At 53.9% G+C, this 19,104-nt stretch overlaps 2 protein-coding genes across 5 annotated transcripts in view; both read left to right on the forward strand.

The window, feature by feature from the left end:
• IFT122 (intraflagellar transport 122) overlaps positions 1–1,919 on the forward strand; it is a 71,163-nt gene extending 69,244 nt beyond the window's left edge. For all 4 annotated transcript variants that reach the window (XM_036431184.2, XM_045579205.1, XM_045579204.1 and 1 more), the window contains 3 exons: positions 427–506; positions 833–997; positions 1,445–1,919. In XM_036431184.2, coding sequence (XP_036287077.1) covers positions 427–506; positions 833–997; positions 1,445–1,534 — 335 coding nt within the window. In that variant the 3' untranslated portion in view covers positions 1,535–1,919. The remainder of the gene's footprint in view (positions 1–426; positions 507–832; positions 998–1,444) is intronic.
• A 5,441-nt stretch (positions 1,920–7,360) lies between these two features.
• Positions 7,361–13,296, forward strand: RHO (rhodopsin). Its single transcript, XM_036431186.2, has 5 exons — positions 7,361–7,824; positions 9,402–9,570; positions 10,885–11,050; positions 11,148–11,387; positions 12,149–13,296. The coding sequence occupies exons 1-5, from the start codon at positions 7,464–7,466 to the stop codon at positions 12,257–12,259; spliced, it is 1,047 nt and encodes a 348-aa protein (XP_036287079.1). The 5' UTR covers positions 7,361–7,463; the 3' UTR covers positions 12,260–13,296.
• The last annotated feature ends 5,808 nt before the right edge of the window (positions 13,297–19,104 follow it).

Consider the following 19,104-nt stretch of genomic DNA (forward strand, 5'->3'; position numbering starts at 1 on the left):
TGCAGGAGCTCTCACCCCCTTCTCCATGGCCATCTCAGAAATATGGCCTGCAAACCACCCGGCTATGTGTCTCCAAGAAATGCCAGTTCGCTGGCCCATCATTTCTACAGCCACACACAGCAGCCCTCTGGCCTCTGTTCACCTGGTGCTTCTGGCTGGCAGGCCCATGGTGCCATGGCATGGTCCCTGTGGGGCCGCAGAGCCCTTTGTCCTCCTTTCCCACCTGAGCATGGGGCCTGACCAGGTCTGTGTTTCCTGCATTTCTCCATCTGGAAACCTGTCCCGCCAGCCCTGCCGCTCTTCCCCAGAGCTGGAGGGAGACCCATGAGGCCTGGAGGAGCTCCTGGGAGTCTCAGCATGTTGGGTGGAGGGTGGGACCTGTTTCCTATTCGGCCTCAGGTTCTATCCTTGACCAGACTCCTCCAGATTCCCAGACTCTGAGACTGGACGAGACCATGAATTCCATGGGAGATGATGACCCTTTCACGGCAAAGCTGAGTTTTGAGGTGAGGTGCCTCTGTGAGTGATGGGTTCCTGAGGCCCGCAAAGCCTATTGGGAGGGTGGTCTTAGGTCTCTTCTGTATACATTCTTTGGTGTGAGGGAGAACTACTTCCTGTTAGGACTGCCAGGTAGGGGGCGGGGGTGGGCTTTCTGTCAGTAGAGATGCCAACAGGGGCTCCATGACCTGGCAGGGTTCTGTTAAGGTACTTGATGGGGGAAATCTCTGGCATCTTTCCTGGCCACTCCTAAAGATTCTGGGATCATGGCCCACATAAATGTGTTACTGTGACTGAGGGTACCAGGGCCCCCTGCTTCCTGCCTGCCCTGCAGCAAGGTGGCTCGGAGTTCGTGCCCGTGGTAGTGAGTCGGTCGGTGCTGCGTTCCATGAGCCGTCGGGAAGTCCTTATCAAGCGCTGGCCCCCGCCCCTGCAGTGGCAGTACTTCCGCTCCTTCCTACCAGACGCCTCCATCACCATGTGTCCCTCCTGCTTCCAGGTACTGTGCCCACTGCCTGCAGCTCCTGTGGGGTGTGCAGGTTCTTCTTTCTGTTGCTTTCCCATTTCCCAAATTTCCCCCTGGGGAGGCCGGGCATCTGGGAGGAGTGTAAGTGATCTCTGAGCAACCAGGGCCTAGTTGGGAGAAGAGACTCGGCTGTCCTCCCTCCTCTGGGTTGCATCCCGTGTGCTGCCTGGAACACTCATGTCCTGGCCCTGGGCTGTCTGCATGTACCCTTACTCCGGGAGGGCCGGGAAAGTGACTCACCTTTGAACTTCATTTAGAAAACATGGGCCACAGACCCTTACCCCTTCCTCCCAGTCCTCGGACAGAGGTGTTCGAGGTCTGGTGTTCTAACCCGACCACTGGAAGGCAGCCGTCTTTGCCAGGCTCGGGGCTGACGCACTCCTAGAGTGGCTGCCCAGAGTCCCGGCCGTCTCTCCTCAGATGTTCCACTCGGAGGACTACGAGCTGCTGGTGCTTCAGCACACCCACTGCCCCTATTGCCGCAGACATATTGACGACCCCAGCCCGTGACCTGCACCCTGGGGACCACCCATTCCCTTTGGGCCACCTTGTAGTTGGCAGTAGAAAGAAGGAAGAGGTAAATTGTTAGAATGTGTGTTCTGCCCAGATGAAGTTTATATTTTAGGGAGGGGCCTTATGTAACCACAGAATTCCTATTTATGGCATTTCAGACCTTGTAAATAGCACCAGGATATGGATAAGAGAATGTACATATATTTTCTAAAAAAAAAAAAAAAAAAAAAAAAAAACCTAAAAAAAAAGCTGTTACTTTCAGCACAGTTCTGAGTTGTTCGTGGCAGCCTGCTGGAGTCCAGAGATCTGTCAGACCATTAACATGTATACTTTGCAAACAGATTGCCTCAATAATTACAAATAAAGGGGCTACTTATTTTCATCAGTGTCTGCATTTTAGCAAATCTTCATATTGTCTGCAATTTAATTTCCTTATGCAAAAGTGCACCTGTTTCTAATTTGATCCAAGAGGAACATTATATTTGTGTTCTTTTAAAATTTAATCTAATCGAAATGGCAATATGGAAGTGAGTAGGGGAACAGGGTTTATTTATTCATATATTTTGGTTTAATGGGGCTCCATCTTGACAAGAAAATAAAATACCTGGCTCCAAAGAAGATGGCAAAGAGGGCCCTCCCTGGAGGTTATACTTCCCAGCTGGGGCCAGGCCCCTTCCACCACCTTTCCCCCAGCACCACCTGGGCTCCATCCCAACCCGAGGCTTTTCCCTTCCCTCCATCCCGGTCCTAAAGGGAGTGGTTCCTCTTGAGATCCCACTAAGGTCCCTTCCCCTGACCATCAACAATGTCCGATTTATAGCTCAAGGGCATGGGGGGTAGCAGATGGGAAGCTGGGGAGGAAGAGCTGATACTTCCTGAGACTTTTTCTGTGCCAGGTTTGTTTCATATGTTGTCTCAGTTCTCACAGCTCTCTGCGAGGAAGGGTGATTTCCATTATACAGCCACGGGGATGGGTGGAGGTGCTGGGGCCTCACCCCTCCCTGAGGGTAAGTCGCTGAACTGTCTGTCCCGGGGGCCCCACTCCCTTCACGGTCCACTCTGCCTGCCCAGGAGGGGGTGAGCAAGCGCATCCTGTAAAGTCCTGACAGCAGGAGAAAGGGAACATGTCGAAAACCACTCTCATGATTAGATATTGATACAGAGCACAACACTGGTCCCTACTGGAGGGATGAAGAGGGGAGCAGCTGCAGAGGGGTGAGTGCAGAAGCTGGACCCCTGCCCCACCCTTCTTCCCTGCCTCCCTCTGCATCTCTCTTTGGAGATAATGGAGGAAAATGAAGAAAAGGAGCCAGACAATTGTGCCAACAGAACTCCTCCGCTGAGTGTGTAATTACTTATGATCATGCATGCTCTCTCTCACTAAACATTTATTAATGCATTAGGATTTCCATTAGCGCATTACTTGAACTGAAATCATTTGCATATAGCTGGGAAAAAGAGGGGAGAGGAAGAAAACAGCCTCAACCACCCAGCAGGCAGGTGTCAATCAGTGTCAGATCAGATGGTCCATGGCTGAAGGGAGAGACAGGGAGCCCAGACTGAGACTTCGGCATGCATCCTTTCAGCTGAATAACACGCATGTGCCCTGCCAGGTTCTGCTGCCACCAAGCTGAGCTTTGGAGGCCTGAGTCTGAGAAACAATCACTGTAATTCCCATTAAATCAAGTGCTTACTGAATGTCAGTCCCTGTGCTAAGCACTTTCCACTCATCATCTTATTTAATCCTTACTAACCACTAAGGATTCTCCTTTTACTGATGACGAAACTGAGGTTCAGTAATGTTTTCTTTCACTTAAGGAATATTTATTGAGCCAAGACAGCATTCACACCCAGCCTTTACATGTAAGCACTCTGTTTTACCTGCTCTCCTGTCCCAACCTGGAGGGGTTTTGACCAGGTCCAGTTTTCTCTCCAAGGCTCAGTTTCCTGATGTGTACAAAAGCGCCCCCTCCAGCTCTGACACTGAGGTTCAGGCCTCAGTCTCCACCGTTGACACTGACAACCCCTCACATACTAGGATGAGAGAGGCCTCGAGGGTTCCTGAGGTGCCCATTTCATTAAGAGGAGCCTGAGGCCTGGAGGGGGAGGAGTGTCTGCCAGAGGCCGCACAGCGTGGAAGAGGTCGAGCTTACGACATTGTCTCCAGTCCTCAACATTGTTCCCATATATTTTTTTTTTTTAATACATCTTTATTGATTTCAGAGAGGGCGGGAGAGGGAAAAAGAAACATCAATGATGAGAGAGAATCATTGATTGGCTGCCGCCTGTATGTCCCCCACTGGGGATCAAGCTTGCAACCCAGGCATGTGCCCTTGACCTGAATCGAACCTGGAACCCTTTAGTCCGTAGGCTGATGTTCTCTCTACTGAGCCAAGCCAGCTAAGGCCCCATATTCTTGAAAGGAGAAAGTGGGAAAGGGGGCAAAGGGTGGCCCAGAAAGAGCCCCAGGCCAGACTTTAAGTGGGCCTGGCTCTAGCCCCGCCTCAACCACCTGGGTTTCTCCATCTATCCCCAGCAATGCTACCAAAGCCAGGAGCCTCTTGTGATTCTCAAATAGGTGGACAGAGCCCCTTCTCCAAGGTTGCTGCCAACTGCAAATACCAGGTGACCTCCCACTTGTGCCAGCCCTGCCCTTGGAACAAGCAGGAGCTACCACTGGGTGAGGGGCTCACTGTGGGCCAGGCTGTTATCCTAGCACTCCCTGATATTCCTCCTCCACCCAGACTCCGGAGCATCTTCCTAAAATGGGAACCTGATGACACGCCTCCCCTGCTTGCAATTATCAGTGCCCCCTGCTGCCAGCCAGCTAGCACCCAACCTCTAGTCCTCCCTTCCCCTGCCACGCATCCTGGGGCCTCAGCATCTTCACACCAGCCGGCCCTTACCTCCCTTGGCCTTGGCTGTCTAGGTTGGGGGGGGTCTCTCAGGCTCCCTCTTGGACCACATCTTGCTACTCTGAGCCCCCACTTGAGGCTGAGAACAAATTCCCACCTCTCATGGTTATTCGTTTTTTGCCTCGTTTGCTGCTGCCTGAGACCAGGAGCTCCCTGAGGGCAGGGACCATGTGGGACTCATATCAGTGTCCCGAGCACCCAGCCCTGGTGCCCAGAGGTGTTTGGCAAATGTTGGGTTAAGAGGAAAAGAGAGAGAGGGAGGAAGAGAGGAAGAAGGAGGAGGGGATGGGAGGAAAAGAGGAAGGAAGGGGAAGAGAGTCCATTTGTCCCTTTCCTTCTTCCCCCTTGACATTCTCTGCTCAGTCTAAGGCCTCGCCCAGCCTGATGACACAGTCAGGTGTGACTAAGCCAGTGAGGGGAAGCAGGAAGGAGGAGGAAGCTGCTGCTGGTCAAGCAGCACCTCAATGCAGAGGCTCAGGAGCTATCTGTGCCCCTCCAGCTAAACCCTAACCCATGCCCCTTTACCTCACCCTGTGAGGGCGGAATTGTTAAACTCTTACAGAGGAGGAACTGAGACTTAGAGAGGGCAAGCACTTCCTGCGGTCACTGAATACATTCACTCTTCCCACCAATGGTTGGTGAGTACCTACTCTGTGCCAGACCCTGGGGACACATCAGGGAACAACACAGACAGGAACCCCAGCTTGTCCCAGTTCCAGGAAAATGATTCTGCTCCTGCCACATGCTGGGCACCAGTCTGGGCTCTGAGGTCCCCGTGGTGAGGAAACAGACCCCACCCACGTGACAGCCTGGGAGATGGACCAAAAGCACATGAACAGAACACGAATTAGAAGCTTCCAGGCTGTCATAAGCATAGGAAGGTGCCGAGGTCGAGGGCTCAGCCCAGCCCAGCCAGGGTGGGGCCGTGTGGGGGCTGGTGTTGACTCAGGGAATCCAGGGCTCCTCCTACCAGGGGCCAGGCTGTCAGAATCAAACCCTCCACCTTGACCTCATTAGCGTTGGGCCTAATCACTGGGCCAAGCGCCTTAAACTGCAAGAGGTCACACCCCACCCACCCTGCCCTGACACCCTCTGTTCATCCCACCAACACACATTTCATCACCAGCCCTTCGGTGCAGGCCCTGACACTGCCCGGAGAGACAGGGGCCTGGAGCCCCAAGTGGGCTTGAGGGAAGGGGGTACTTTTTTTTTTTTTTCTTTAGCAGACAGGTCTAGGATGCCCAGGTAGGAAAGAGACTGGATGACAGAAAGCTTAAGGGATAGAAGTCTCAGAGACAGGGACACTTTCCCGCTGGCCTTGAATTTCTGGCCACAGGGCCTTTGCACTTGCTGTTTCCTCTGCCTAAACATCCCGGCCCCAGATCTTGGCAGGACTGGCTCTTTCCATCGCTGAGTTCTCAGCTCAAACCTCACCTTCCCCAAGACTTGCCCGGGGCTGCTCTAGATAACAGTGTCTTGGGGATGCATCACGATCTGAACTTTTCCTGTATATGTTTTGCTTCATTACTTGTTTGTAATGAAATGCTTCCTGCAGGCAGGGGCTTGGTCCTCCTTGTCCACTGTGTCTCCCAGAACAAAGCAACTTGGTCGATGTACATTTGCGGCTGGACAAGCACCCTGCATGCCAGCACTCCCAGCTGCCCTCTTTATTCCTAGGAGGTGTCATTGCATTCCTGTCACAGGTGAGGCCTCCATTTGGCCCCAAAACTCATCCTGCTATTCTGGGACCCACCCTCGAGGGGCTCCATGGTACCCGAAGCCCACTGTGCTAGCCCAGGCTGACCAGAATCCCCGGACATGCCCGTGTGCCACAGTGCCCAACCTGTCCTGTTTCCCAGGCCTGCCTCCCCTTCACACTGGAGTCCCCAGGAGGCCAGGACTGCACCTGCCCCGCTCACAGCAATGATCTGGTGCCCAGCACAGGGCTTGGTACACAGTCTGCCTGCTGGATGCAAGGCCTTGCTTCAGCATCCCTGAGAGTCTTTGTCCCTCCCTGCTTCAACCCTTTCCCTGTTCCCTTCTCCATCTTGGCTCCCTCCAATCCTTCTATGGGGGCATTCGTGTCACCTTTTTGTCCCTGAGATCTGCCCAAGCCACTTCCCACTGCCCTCAGTGGGGCCCCAACCCACATGCAGCCACAGCCCAGATGTGCCTCAGGCCTCTGCCTAGCCTTTGTCTTAAGTGTGTGCTATCTTCCCAACTTGGCAAAGTGCTCCCCTCCCTCAAAGACCCAAACATCACCTCCCTGGGCGTCTCTGCCAAGCAGGCACCTCCCCTCTCTGGGCTGGGGTCCTCCTCAGTGACCTGCACACAAATAAGTGAGTGAGTGAATTCCCATTCAGTTGAGCTCCTGGGCTATGCCAGGCTGTGCATCTGGCAGGATGTGACCTCTGCCCTCATGACGCTCAAAATCTGGAAGATGGGCTGGTGTGTGTCCAGCACCTGGATGGGCCAGGGGCTGAGTGGGGGGATGAGAGACCGGGAGAGTAACCAGAGACTGCCCACTGGGAGCGCACGGTCCAGGCGGTGGAAGACCAAGCCAGCTCACACTAAGCCAGAGAGGAATGGGCTGGGAGTCTGAGGTCCCATGCCAGGCCGAGGCCATCAGGCTGAGACGGGCAGAGATTCCTGGGGGCAGAAGAGTGGGTGCAGGCTTCCTGTGCTTCCCCGGGGTCCCAGCACCTCCCCTTCCCAACCTTGGGCTTCCACCTGGAGTCACCTTGGCCCCTCTTGGGAAGCCAATTAGGCCCCCGGTTGCCCTTCCACAAATAGTTAGTGAGCATCTACTCCGGGATTAGTATGATTAATAACACCCTCAATCTCCCAGGTGCTGATTCAGCCAGGAGCTTAGGGAGGGGAGGTCACTTTATAAGGGCCTGGGGGGGTCAGGCCCCGGAGTTGTCCGGCCGGAGCCCTGTGTGGCCAAGCTCAGGCCCCAGCAGCATTCCTGGGTCAGAGCTGCCCCCGGGGCGGCCACCGGGACCTCCGCCATGAACGGCACAGAGGGCCCCAACTTCTACGTGCCCTTCTCCAACAAGACGGGCGTGGTGCGCAGCCCCTTCGAGTACCCGCAGTACTACCTGGCCGAGCCCTGGCAGTTCTCCGTGCTGGCCGCCTACATGTTCCTGCTGATCGTGCTGGGCTTCCCCATCAACTTCCTCACGCTCTACGTCACCGTCCAGCACAAGAAGCTGCGCACGCCTCTCAACTACATCCTGCTCAACCTGGCCGTGGCCAACCTCTTCATGGTCTTCGGCGGCTTCACCACCACCCTCTACACCTCTATGCACGGATACTTTGTCTTCGGGGCCACGGGATGCAATATGGAGGGCTTCTTCGCCACGCTGGGCGGTACGCGTTGTGGTGCGGACGGGCAGGGGTGCAGGAGCCAGGGGCATGGAGGTGTCTGGGGACAGGTCCAGGCTTAGAGATGGGGGTTCAGAGGCCTTCTGCCCTCTGCAATCATTGGCATCATCTAACGTTCAAACACTCGGTGATGATGAGCTAGGCTGCCAAATGGGAAGGGCAAGCAGTGAGCGCTGTTTAATCTCACTTGAGTGGTGCCTTTGTCTTGCTTTAGAGCGAGGAAACAGCGTGAGAAGTCAAGGGCCTTGCAGGGGTCACGTCTCGGCAGCAGGGGCAAAGCTGTGCTCCAAGCCCACTTCTGTGGGCCCCTGCAAGCACGTTCAGTTCCCCTCAGGGCAGACGCCCTGGGTCAGACCCATGCCTGGCATTGGGGAGAGAGATGGACAAGATAGGTCCCTGTGCTCAGGGCTCCCAGCTCAGGGTGGGATGCAGACTCTCTGTCCTCCAGCCATTGGACTTGACCTGCACTGAGCCATGAGCTGAGTCCCTCCCCAGCCCACCTCCAGCCTCTGCCAAGCATGAATGCTTTCTGTGTTGAGGAGCTCATCTGCTTCCGAAAACCCTCCCATAGGAGGCATGAGACCTGTGTGGTCTGTAGCTTTGGAAGATGCTTTTAAAAAGTTTCTTTGATTGGAAAACTGACAGGAGTGCTACAGAGACAATAGATCCCATTTAGCAGAGGAGAAAACTGAGGCATGGAGAGGGGAAGACTCATTTAAGGATATGCAGGGCAGTGACCAGAGATCCTAGGTCTCCTGGCTCAGATTCAGGAACGTTCGCCGCCCTGCCCCTGCCCCTGGGACATAACACCAACCATAAGGATGCTCTGCTGCCTGTCTTCTCTCGCCCTATTGTGTCCAGGTTGCTGCCTCAGCCCTATTCCCCTGAATCTCTGGCTATTCCTGGGTGTCAACTTCAGGGACCAGAGATCATTCGGTCTCAGGCCAGAAGGCAGGGGGCAAGGCAGGCAGACACTTCTCTGCAGGGTCAGTCCCACTTTACAACGATAGTGTCCCCTTTCACTCTCAGAAATGGCCCAGTCTGCTTGATGAATTCTATGACCCTCCTTCCTGAATGTCTGTGGTGGTGTGCAGCATGATGTCTGAGCTCCATCATTATTTCCTCCTTAGTCCTCTGAGCCAAACGCCATTCATCTTCCTGGCTCCTGAGAGAGGGTCGTACATGCCCAGGTTGTTTGTTTTCCCAGAGGGGAGGGGCCCCGCTCCAGAGGGAGGAAGGTTCCCCTGCCTCTGCGACGCCTCTAGACAGGGACTCTGGCTGTTGCCCCAGGAAGGACCCCTCCTCCTGTGAAAACTCCCTGCAGGGCTTCCAGTCCACCGCTGGTCCCTGATCTGATTTCTGTGTCCTTCCTGAGCCCAGAGCTCTAACTGAACTAAACTAAGAGTTACTCCACTCCCTCTGCCCTGCACCCCTCCCAGGTCTCGATGTCTGACCCCGCTCCACCCTGAGGCCTCACACGAGGCCTACACCCGGTTGCCTTCCTAGCTTCCTCCTCAGAGAGTGGAGTCCAGCAGGCTGACCGACGGCTGACTGCCTTGCAGGTGAAGTTGCCCTGTGGTCCTTGGTGGTCCTGGCCATCGAGCGGTACGTGGTGGTATGCAAGCCCATGAGCAACTTCCGGTTTGGGGAGAACCACGCCATCATGGGCCTCGCCTTCACGTGGGTCATGGCACTGGCCTGCGCTGCACCCCCGCTAGCCGGCTGGTCCAGGTAATGGCACTGGGCAGGAGGGGCGGGTCTCCAGGGGTCTTCTTAGGGCCCCCAAGACACACTTACCCCTGGGGCTGTCTGGTTCCAGGCACTGAGCTGCTAACTTTTCTGGGATTGGGGTTTAGGGCAGAGGAAAAAAAGGATCAGACCTTCATGTTGCTATGGGGCTGGTCCCACCTCCTGAGTCCCCATCTTAAGGAGAATCCAAAAAGTCTAACCCTTCACCTTGGCTGTGCCCCTAATCCTCAACTAAGCCAGGGCCAGATTCCAATCCTCTTTGGTCCAGTGCCCTGCGGGCGGCTTCCTTTGACCTTGGGCCTCAGCACCTGGGGAGGCTGAGCCTTCCTGGTGCAGGTGGTGACTCTGTAGCCCCTGGGACCTGGGTCCTGTGCCGTCTGCGGGTCATTGTCTCCGAATGGGGCTGAGATGAGAGACGTGGAAAAGGGGAGGCAGTTCGGGAAATTTGACTGTGACTTTGCGTGTCCAGAGGCTTCATGTTCCCCTGCTTCCAGGAAATCCCCTCTCCTCCCTTTCCTCCTCAGTCTCTATGAAAGCTCCCTGCAGGGCTCCCGGTCCAATCATGACCCCTAATCTGAGGTCATTTTCTGCCCATTGCTGAATTCAAGCCCATCCCCGCTCCAGCCTCTTTCTCTTTCTGGTCCAGTCTGGTTCAGTTACATCCTCGTGAGCACAGACACATCGTGTTTTCTGAGATCGGTGCAATATCACCGTCCTCTAGAATCATTGAGAGAAAAAAAAATCCAACCACATGCCCCAGACGCCTCTCATTCCCCCTCTCCTCTTTTGTGCAAGTATCTCTTAGTTACCCTGCATGCCCTTATTTGTGCTAGTAAATACTCTCATCCTGTTATTCAGTAAGACCCCGAGTTGTACAAACTATCTCAAATGCAGAGGTGAGGAGTATTTCCCTTCTCCCCACCAACCTCTGCCTTGCATAGCCCGAGGCCTGGCTCTGGCCGCTATCGGGCAGCAGGTCCGGGGAGAAACCCTGCGCAGGCCGGTGGTATGCACAAGCCAGGGGAGAGACGGGCAGGAGACTGGGTCGTGTTCCAATAACACAGCCACCAAACCAATAGTGAAACAAACATGGCGCATTTGAGTCCCTTTTCTCAATTGATTTGATTCTCAAAGTCTCGCAGCCAAGAAGACGTTTTATTATCTCCACTTTACAGAGAGGGAAAGTGAGGCCCAGAGCAAGGCCAGCCACACACGGCAGGTCACTCGGGTCAGCTGGCACCTGCTCCCAAGCTCCTCATATGTGGGTCCCCATCACGCCCCCTCCCGTCCCGCCAGGTACATCCCAGAGGGCATGCAGTGCTCGTGCGGGATTGACTACTACACGCTCAAACCGGAGGTCAACAACGAGTCCTTCGTCATCTACATGTTCGTGGTCCACTTCACCATCCCCATGGTGGTCATCTTCTTCTGCTACGGACAGCTGGTCTTCACCGTGAAGGAGGTACGGTCCCATGCTGGGCGCCGGGTGGGTGGAGCCCGGCCCCGGCCCCGGGCCCGGAGCGGCGGCAGCCTGCACACCAGGCCCCGTGTCCCCGCAGGCCGCCGCCCAGCAGCAGGAGTCCGCCACCACCCAGAAGGCCGAGAAGGAAGTCACCCGCATGGTCATCATCATGGTCGTCGCGTTCCTGGTCTGTTGGGTGCCCTACGCCAGCGTGGCGCTCTACATCTTCACCCACCAAGGCTCTAACTTTGGCCCCATCTTCATGACCATCCCGGCATTCTTTGCCAAGTCATCCTCCATCTACAACCCGGTCATCTACATCATGATGAACAAGCAGGTGCCAGGTGGCGGGGCAGGAGGGTCCAGGTCCCCTTGTCTGGGTCTCGGTCTTCCCCTCTGCAAAGCTGGACTGCGGGGTTGGTCTCCTTCAGGGCATCAGAGGCACCTGGGAGGAATGCAGATTCCTGGGCTCTGCCCAGACCTGCATTTCGAACAAGTCCTCCGGGTGATTCTGGGGCCGGCTCACGTCAGATGGTTCTGAAGGCCCGCTTTAAAAGTCAAAATCCCAAGCCAGAGGATGGAATGTACCAGTCTCCATCAAGGAGAAAAAAAAAAAAAAAAAGCTAAAAAGTCTTATTCTGAGGGATAAAAGGATAAAGTAGTCCTTTAACACAGACCAGTGTTTCTCTGCCGAATCCAGTGGGGGAAAACATGCTCTCCAGTCAGGCATACTGGATCCATCTGCTATTTTCTAGCTGTGTGACCTTGGGCAATGCATCACTTCCATTCTCTGGGCTTCGGGTTTTTCATCCATAGAAGGGGCAAAATTCCAAACTCTTGAGTTAAATGAGATAATTTACAGATGACCCTGGGCACGCAGAGGGCGTCACGGAATGTCATTAGTGACAAAGCCCCCCCTGCGTTTAGTCCCTGGCATCTCTGAGTGGGGACACATATGTTTAGTAAGTTCCCCCCAGAGGGCCAGGTCTGACCCGGAGTGAAGGCTGTGAGGGGCAGAGCGGGAAGGGTTTGTAGGCCAATCCTGCCACACACACGTGGAGTGGACCCTGACTCTGACTCAGGCCCCTTGCCTTCCAGTTCCGGAGCTGCATGCTCACCACCCTCTGCTGTGGCAAGAACCCACTGGGTGATGACGAAGCGTCCACCACTGTCTCCAAGACGGAGGCCAGCCAGGTGGCACCAGCCTAAGCCCTGCCAAGGACTCTGCTGCCGACCGTAGGAGCCTCCCGTCCCCACCACCCACCCCCGGCAACAGCGCCCCCGCCGGGATCTGTGCCTGTCAGACCAGGTCTCACAGGCTCCAGGCATTTAAAAAAAAAAAATTAACGAGGCTCTCCACTCATCACGAGGACGGCTTGATCTGGAGTCCTGAGTTCCCAGGGGCCAGTGGGACCTCACCCCTCCTCCCCACAACGCATCTCTCAGGACCAGAGAACTCTTGCCGTCTGGACACGTGTCCCAGCTTAGGGATAAGTACCTAGCACAGAGTGGGGCACATAGTAGGTGCTAAATAAACGCTAGATGGAGGGAGGAAGGAGTGAATGGGGGAGTGAATGCAGAGATGGAAGGAGAGTATATCTATCCTCTGAAAACCACCTCAGCAGCAGCAGCTCCGTGGCTGACGACCTTGAGCAGTTGTTTTCCTCCCTGGGCCTCACCTTCTTTCCCTGTGAAATGGGAATCCCGAGTCCCTGGTCCTGCCATTCATGGCTGCTGTGCAGATCAAATGGTGTGTGTGCGTGTGTGTGTGTGTGTGTGTGTGTATTAAAGCACTTTGTAAAGAAGCTGTACAGATTGTAGTTAACATTATGAATAACATCAATTAATGTAATCAATTAATTGCTATTATAATTTCCTCTTCATAGTGACCATTTTGAGACTGTATCCAGCCTCGGCAGGTTTTTTAAAAAAAATTAGCTGGGTGTCAAGGCCAGACCACATTTGGGGGTTGGGCTGGAGGTAGGGACAGTTGAGTGAATGTAGAATGCCGTCATCAGACCTGAGGAAACGACATTGGACTGGAGTCTGGGACCAAGGTCCGGAGTCTAACCTCTGGCCTGGAGCACCAGCCCCTGTGCAGCCAGTGAAGAGACAGGCCTTTCTCTCAGCTCTGGAAACCACGTGCTCTGCTACCCAGATCCTCGGGCCACGACATATCTGGGCCAGGATAGAGCTTCTAGAAGCCGTGCTCCCTGCCCACATTTAATAAAGAGCGGCGTCTCCAATGTCACCCTTGTCTTGAAGAGCTTAGAAACAAAGAGTGGGCAGTTTGTTTGGGCCACCTTCCCTGGGGACGTTGACAGGTCCCAGATTCCAGCTCCCTTGCTGAGGAGCCCATCTTTGGCAGCTCCAGTCCATTCCCTATTCTGGAGAGCCCTTGCTCTAAGGCTGGGGCATCAGAATTGAGCCACCTCAGGCACTGACCTCTCCTTCTTCACATAACCAAAGCTGGAAGCTCTATCTCTCTACAGCCCTGCCTGGAGACTAAGGCAAATTGGGGCATTAAAAGCTCAGCTTCTGTACTTGGTGTTAATGGTGGTGGGGTTTTTTTTCTTTCTGTTTTTTTTTCTTTTCTGCAGGATGGATTGAAACTGGGCAGCATCCACCTGGTCCCTGACCCTGGATGCCTGGATGGGGCAATCAGCAGAGCCTCCTGGGGGTGTGGGGGTTGGGAGAGGAGGGAGGGAGCCAGCCCACGCATGGGAAAAGTCCCAACTTTGGCCTCACAGAGACCCAGGTGACCTGTGAAACTGCAAGTAAGTTTTGTCACCTCTCTGAGCCTTTTTTGTCTGCAAAAGAGAATGTTAAAACAGACCTTGAGGGGATTCGATGAGATAATAGACTACAGTGACCAGTCTGCCCTGTGGGAGACTGTGGACATTACTGGGGACTCAGCTCAGAGCTCACTTTGCTGGGCACTCCATCTGCAAGGGAAACAGGATGGAGACATAGCTCCCAGAGTTACCCTCAGCCTCCGCGGAGGAAAGGGTGGCAGGAGCCTGAGATGGAGAGAGCCCTAGTGCCATGGTGGGACTGGGGCAGGTACTGGCCTCTATCCTTATCCCTCTTCACTCTGTCTCCTTGAGTGACGTCAGTCAGGATTCTTTTGGCTGCGAGTGACCAGAAATCCCTGTGAGGGCTGAACGTAAAGGGGAAAGCCATTGGCTGCCATACACGGAAAGCCCAGGGCTTTGGGAACAGCTGCAGACAGTTGCTCAGATTATGTTATCGGGCTCCTGTGTCTCTTCTGGCCGCACTCTCCTCCGTGCTGGCTTCACGCATAGGCTGACTGTTCCAAGAGGAGGGCAGGAACGGCAGCCAGTTGTTCCAGGCCCAGCACGGGCCCAGAGAGTGGGCTTCTCTTTCCCGTCAGTTCCAGCAAATGTCCCAGGAAAGGCCCTCATTGGCCAAGCCGAGGTCACCTGATTGCCCCTGCAGCCCAATGTTAACCCCACATACACCAGATGGCCTGAGAGAGGGGACAGAAAGGGGCCCAAAGGAAACCTGGGGGGGAGGGGGGAGGCCTGGTACCAGAAGGAAGAGGGTGGGAGGCGGGGTGGGCAGAGAGTCAGAGGCCCAAAGAGGACGGACTCTGAATCACTGAGGTTTGGCTAGATCAGGCCCCCTTCCCACATTGGGACATGAGAAAGAAGGTCCCCATGGCTGGTCCTGCAGGTTACTGTCCCTGTCAGGTGCTGTGTTGGGCCAGGCACAGCAGTGGGAGGGACGTGGCATTTAAGCCGCCCTGTCTTGCAGGCTGCCCTGTCCCCTCACTCCCCCACCCTACCTCACTTATTCCGAAGAGTGGTATGTCTGCCTCAGCCTCACATCCAGAGGAGAAAATTACTCTAAAACCAGAACATCCTGTGGTTTTTCCTGGTAGAGAGGAAAGCCTCTTTATTTCTTTAATTTACAACTGATTTGGCAGCTACGTATGGGGCACTTGCATAGGGAAGGCAAAGAGCTGCTGACTTAGCCCAAGAGGAGGGTATTATCCACCTCCTCTCTCGGCTCCTTGCAGCCCACAGGTTTATGGAACGCCTGTTGTATGCAATCACGTCTCCACTCAACCCGATCTAAGGGGGCGGGTCCTAGGCCAGGGTGTGCCAGGGGCTCCTGAGATGGATCGGAGGGACCACGTCCCTGTGCTGTGGCCTGGCCAGCCTCCGGGCCACAGAGCCCTCTCCGCCCTGATCCTGGCCCCGGGAGGAGATTGTACGAACCCCACCCCAGCCCCCGAGGCAGCAGGGCCTAATGGCAGCTGGTCCCCCTGTCCTCAGGAGAGATGTGCGTTCCTGACACCCCAAGGTCCCCCCCCCCAGGGAGATGGTGGGTGTCCTTCCCAGCAGTGCGACTTTGGACCCAGTCTCTGAACCTCACCAGGCCTCAGACCCCTCAGCTTTAAAGGGGAGAATCATCCCAGGTGGTAGATTTGTCTAAAGGGACAAACGAGATAATGGATATAAAAGATGCAGTGCCTACTAGACATTCAATAACTGTGAGGTCCCTTCCCAGAGACACAAACCAAGTTCAAAGGAGCAGCCCCCTGTGGTGGTCGAGACGGGCACTGAAGGGACTAAAATAATGGAGGGGCCTCAGGAAAAGGGGAAGCAAGAGCAAAGGGCTTCAATATTCATCCCCTTCCTTCCTTTGAGTAATATCACCCAGGTTCTAGCTGGCACCCAGCACAGGCTGCACCTCCCAGCTTCCCTTGCACCTGCAAGTGGCATGACATCAAGGTCTGGCCAACGGAGCATAATCAGGAGTGATGTTTGCAATCTCTGGGTCTTCCACGTCAGAGAGTTGAGGCACTTCCTTTCCTTTCCTGTCATAAGGCAGGAGGGTGGTCATGACGACCAGAGTGGCAGCAGCTCTCTCGGGTCAGGAGGTGGCATCTGTGGGCAGAGACCAGCAGAGCCTCAGGACAAGGTCTCCCGGGCTGCCCTGCCGGCCCCGCACAATGCATTCTCCGGGAGCTTTGTGAGAAATGGTCTCGTGGCTTCTCGTCTGAGCCACTGATACTTTGGAGTCACCGCTGGCTTCTTAACGGACACAGGGCTTCCAGGCTGCGGCTCAGGGCTGGCACAGGTCCTCTCCGAACTTCTGCTTCTTCATGTGTAAATAAAGCCGTGGCTATAAAATATTAACATAGATATTGAACTTGGCAGCTACTTTTCATTTCTACCCTGCCCTCTGGGCATTTATTGACCTAAAGTCGCAGATATCCTGACGCTACAGAATCTAGAGTTGCACAAAACAGACACCCTATTGCTACTTCAGAAAGTTGAGTGCTGTAACCTTCAGAACCATCAGAAGCTCCCATGCAGATGGACCCTGTTCAGTGCTCCAAGACGCTAAAAATATTTTCGGCAAAATTCAAACTCCGGACGGGCCTCAGGAAAGGAGTCACATCGGTAACCAAGCCCCGCTCCTCCCCGCAGGCTGGTCCTCGCCGCGATTGTTTCCTGTAAAAGGCAATCCTCTAGGAGAATTTTTAGATCACGCAGCACATTTTAGAACGTCTTCCCTCCCAATGCAAACCTCTATCCTGGCACAGACCGGGAGCAGGGTTTCGGATTAAGCTTGTGGGAATGTTTGTATTGCTGAGTCTTTTTCTATTTCTCAATTCTTGGAAATTCCCCACAATGTGATCAAAACTGCTGCCCCCGTTGGCACCAGCTTCCACATGCCTCTTTGCCTCATACTCGTATCTTCTGTTCTAGCATGGTTCCCACACCTGGCTCTCAGGCCTTCTTCCTGCACTGAGCCAAACTGGGCCCTGACACCGAGGCTTCTACAATGGGTGCTGAGCACCTACTGTGTGTGAGGCGCTGTGCTGGGTGCCAAGGATACCACCAGGAACAAGGCAGACATAGCCCTGTTCCCTCTCCTTTAATACCCCCCACCCCTACCAAGCTCAAAGGCTAGTACAGGAGACAGGTAAGGCAGCGTTGTAACTCAGGATGCTGGAGGCTCCCACACAGCAAGTTCAGGGACTGCTGGGCACCCAGAGAAGGGGCCCATACCCTCCTAGGGAGACGGGGAGGGCTTTTCTGAGGAAGTGGCATCTACTCTGAGGCCAAAAGGATGAGTAGAAACCAGTCCAGAGAAGGTAGATAGGGGTAAGGAAGATTCTTCTAGGCAGACTGTATCAGCTAGCTTATGCTGCATGACAAACAGCTCCTATGCCACATGGCTCAAAACAACACACCCTGCATTGCTGCTTGCAACTCTGTGGGTCAGCTGGGCAGTTCTGCTTGCCCAGACCAAGCTCCGTTGATCTCCACTAGGCAGATCCAAGTATGTGTGATTAATTGGAGGGTTGATTAGTTGGCTGGGTGGTAGGTGTACGAGCTCTGCATCCATCACGCTGGCCAGGGCTTGTTCATATGCCAGTGGGATTAGCATAACATCCCTTCCACCACGTTCTATGGGTCAAAGAAAGTCACAAAGGCTAGCACAGATTGAAGGAGTGCGGGAGGCCCTGCAAAGTTACATTGCAAACGGGCAGGGGTGAAAAATTGGGGTTCTTTCTACACCAATCTAACACATACACACGGAGGAAACACAGAGCAAAACCCACATCTCGGTACCTAGCCCCAGAGCAACTATGTGGCAGGTCTGTGGGGGAAGAAGGCTCCGAAAGCCAGAATGAAGAGGTCAAACTTCCAACCTGGGCAGGGGGGAGCCATGAAGAGTGCTAGACAGGGCAGTGACATCTATTGGGCACTTTAGGGCACTTCGATGGCCGCTGCTGCCTCCTGGCAATGGAGAGTCCCCTGGGAAAGTTCCAAAAATAGACTATATAGAGAGAGGAAATTTTAGATCTCTTTTATCTTTATTTTTTATTTTAAAAAATATATTTTATTGATTCTTTACAGAGAGGAAGAGAGAAGGATAGAGAGCTAGAAACACCAATGAGAGAGAAACATCGACCAGCTGCCTCCTGCACACCCCCGCCTCCCCACCGGGGATGTGCTTGCAACCAACGTACATGCCCTTGACCGGAATTGAACCTGGGACCCTTCAGTCCTCAGACCGACGCTCTATCCACTGAGCTAAACCAGTTTCAGCTTAAATCTCTTTTAAACCCATCCCATCCAAATCCTATGTCCTCCTCAGAGGTAATCCCTGCTATTATCTTGGTATAAATTCTTTCAAACCTTTTGTGCCTTTAACACACACACACAGTTCTGTCTTCTTAGAAGTGAAGGGTATATTCCTCAGGTATATTCTGGCACCTTCATTTTCACTGTTCTGTACTGTCCCACTGTCCTCCTGGCGGGCATTGAGGCTGCGATGAAGTTTCGCTAAGATTGCGGTAAGCACACTTGTGTGTAACCTAAGAATTTCTCTGATTTATACCTAGAGCAACACGGTGGGATGTGGCAGGTGTCCATCCTTAGTTATGTGAAATGCTACCAAACTGTTTCTAAAGCGGCTCCAACTCACCCTCCTGATGGCCACGCCTTTCTCCGTGTCCTGGGCACTCCGCATTGACAGCCATTTAAATATGCGTTATTCTACTGGGTGAGAAATACAGCCTCATCTTTGTTGTAACCCCGCTCATCACTGTAAGTGGCTGCAGAGTGCTCTGCAGTAAGGGAGCGATTTAGCCAGGCCCCAAGTGATTCACTTGGAAGTTAGCTCTATTTCACTTTTTTCCCCTCGCTAATGCACTGCTCGGAGAAGGGGAGCTGCTGGGCTTAAGGGAAAACCTTTTCAAAGTTGGCTGCACCCCAATCTATACCCCTGGCAGGGGCAGCGAGGGCCTTTGCATCCAGCTCCCTGCCTCTTTGCCAGCTTGGTCTTCAACTTTTGTCATTTTTATGGGGAAATAATATCATTGCTTCGATTTGAATTTCCCAGAAGGCCAAGGAGGTTGGGGTTATGTTCCTGTGTTTATAAACTGTTCTGTGAATCGCCTATTTATATTCTTGTCCACTTTCCCAATGGCCATTGTTAATTTTTATAGACTTTGGCTGAGCAATTTTATTTTAAAATTACAAGTTGATTAGAAAGCAGTTGTATTT

This window comes from Pipistrellus kuhlii, unplaced genomic scaffold (genome assembly GCF_014108245.1).
Source record: "Pipistrellus kuhlii isolate mPipKuh1 unplaced genomic scaffold, mPipKuh1.p scaffold_m20_p_11, whole genome shotgun sequence".
Taxonomy (NCBI): Eukaryota; Metazoa; Chordata; class Mammalia; order Chiroptera; family Vespertilionidae; genus Pipistrellus; species Pipistrellus kuhlii.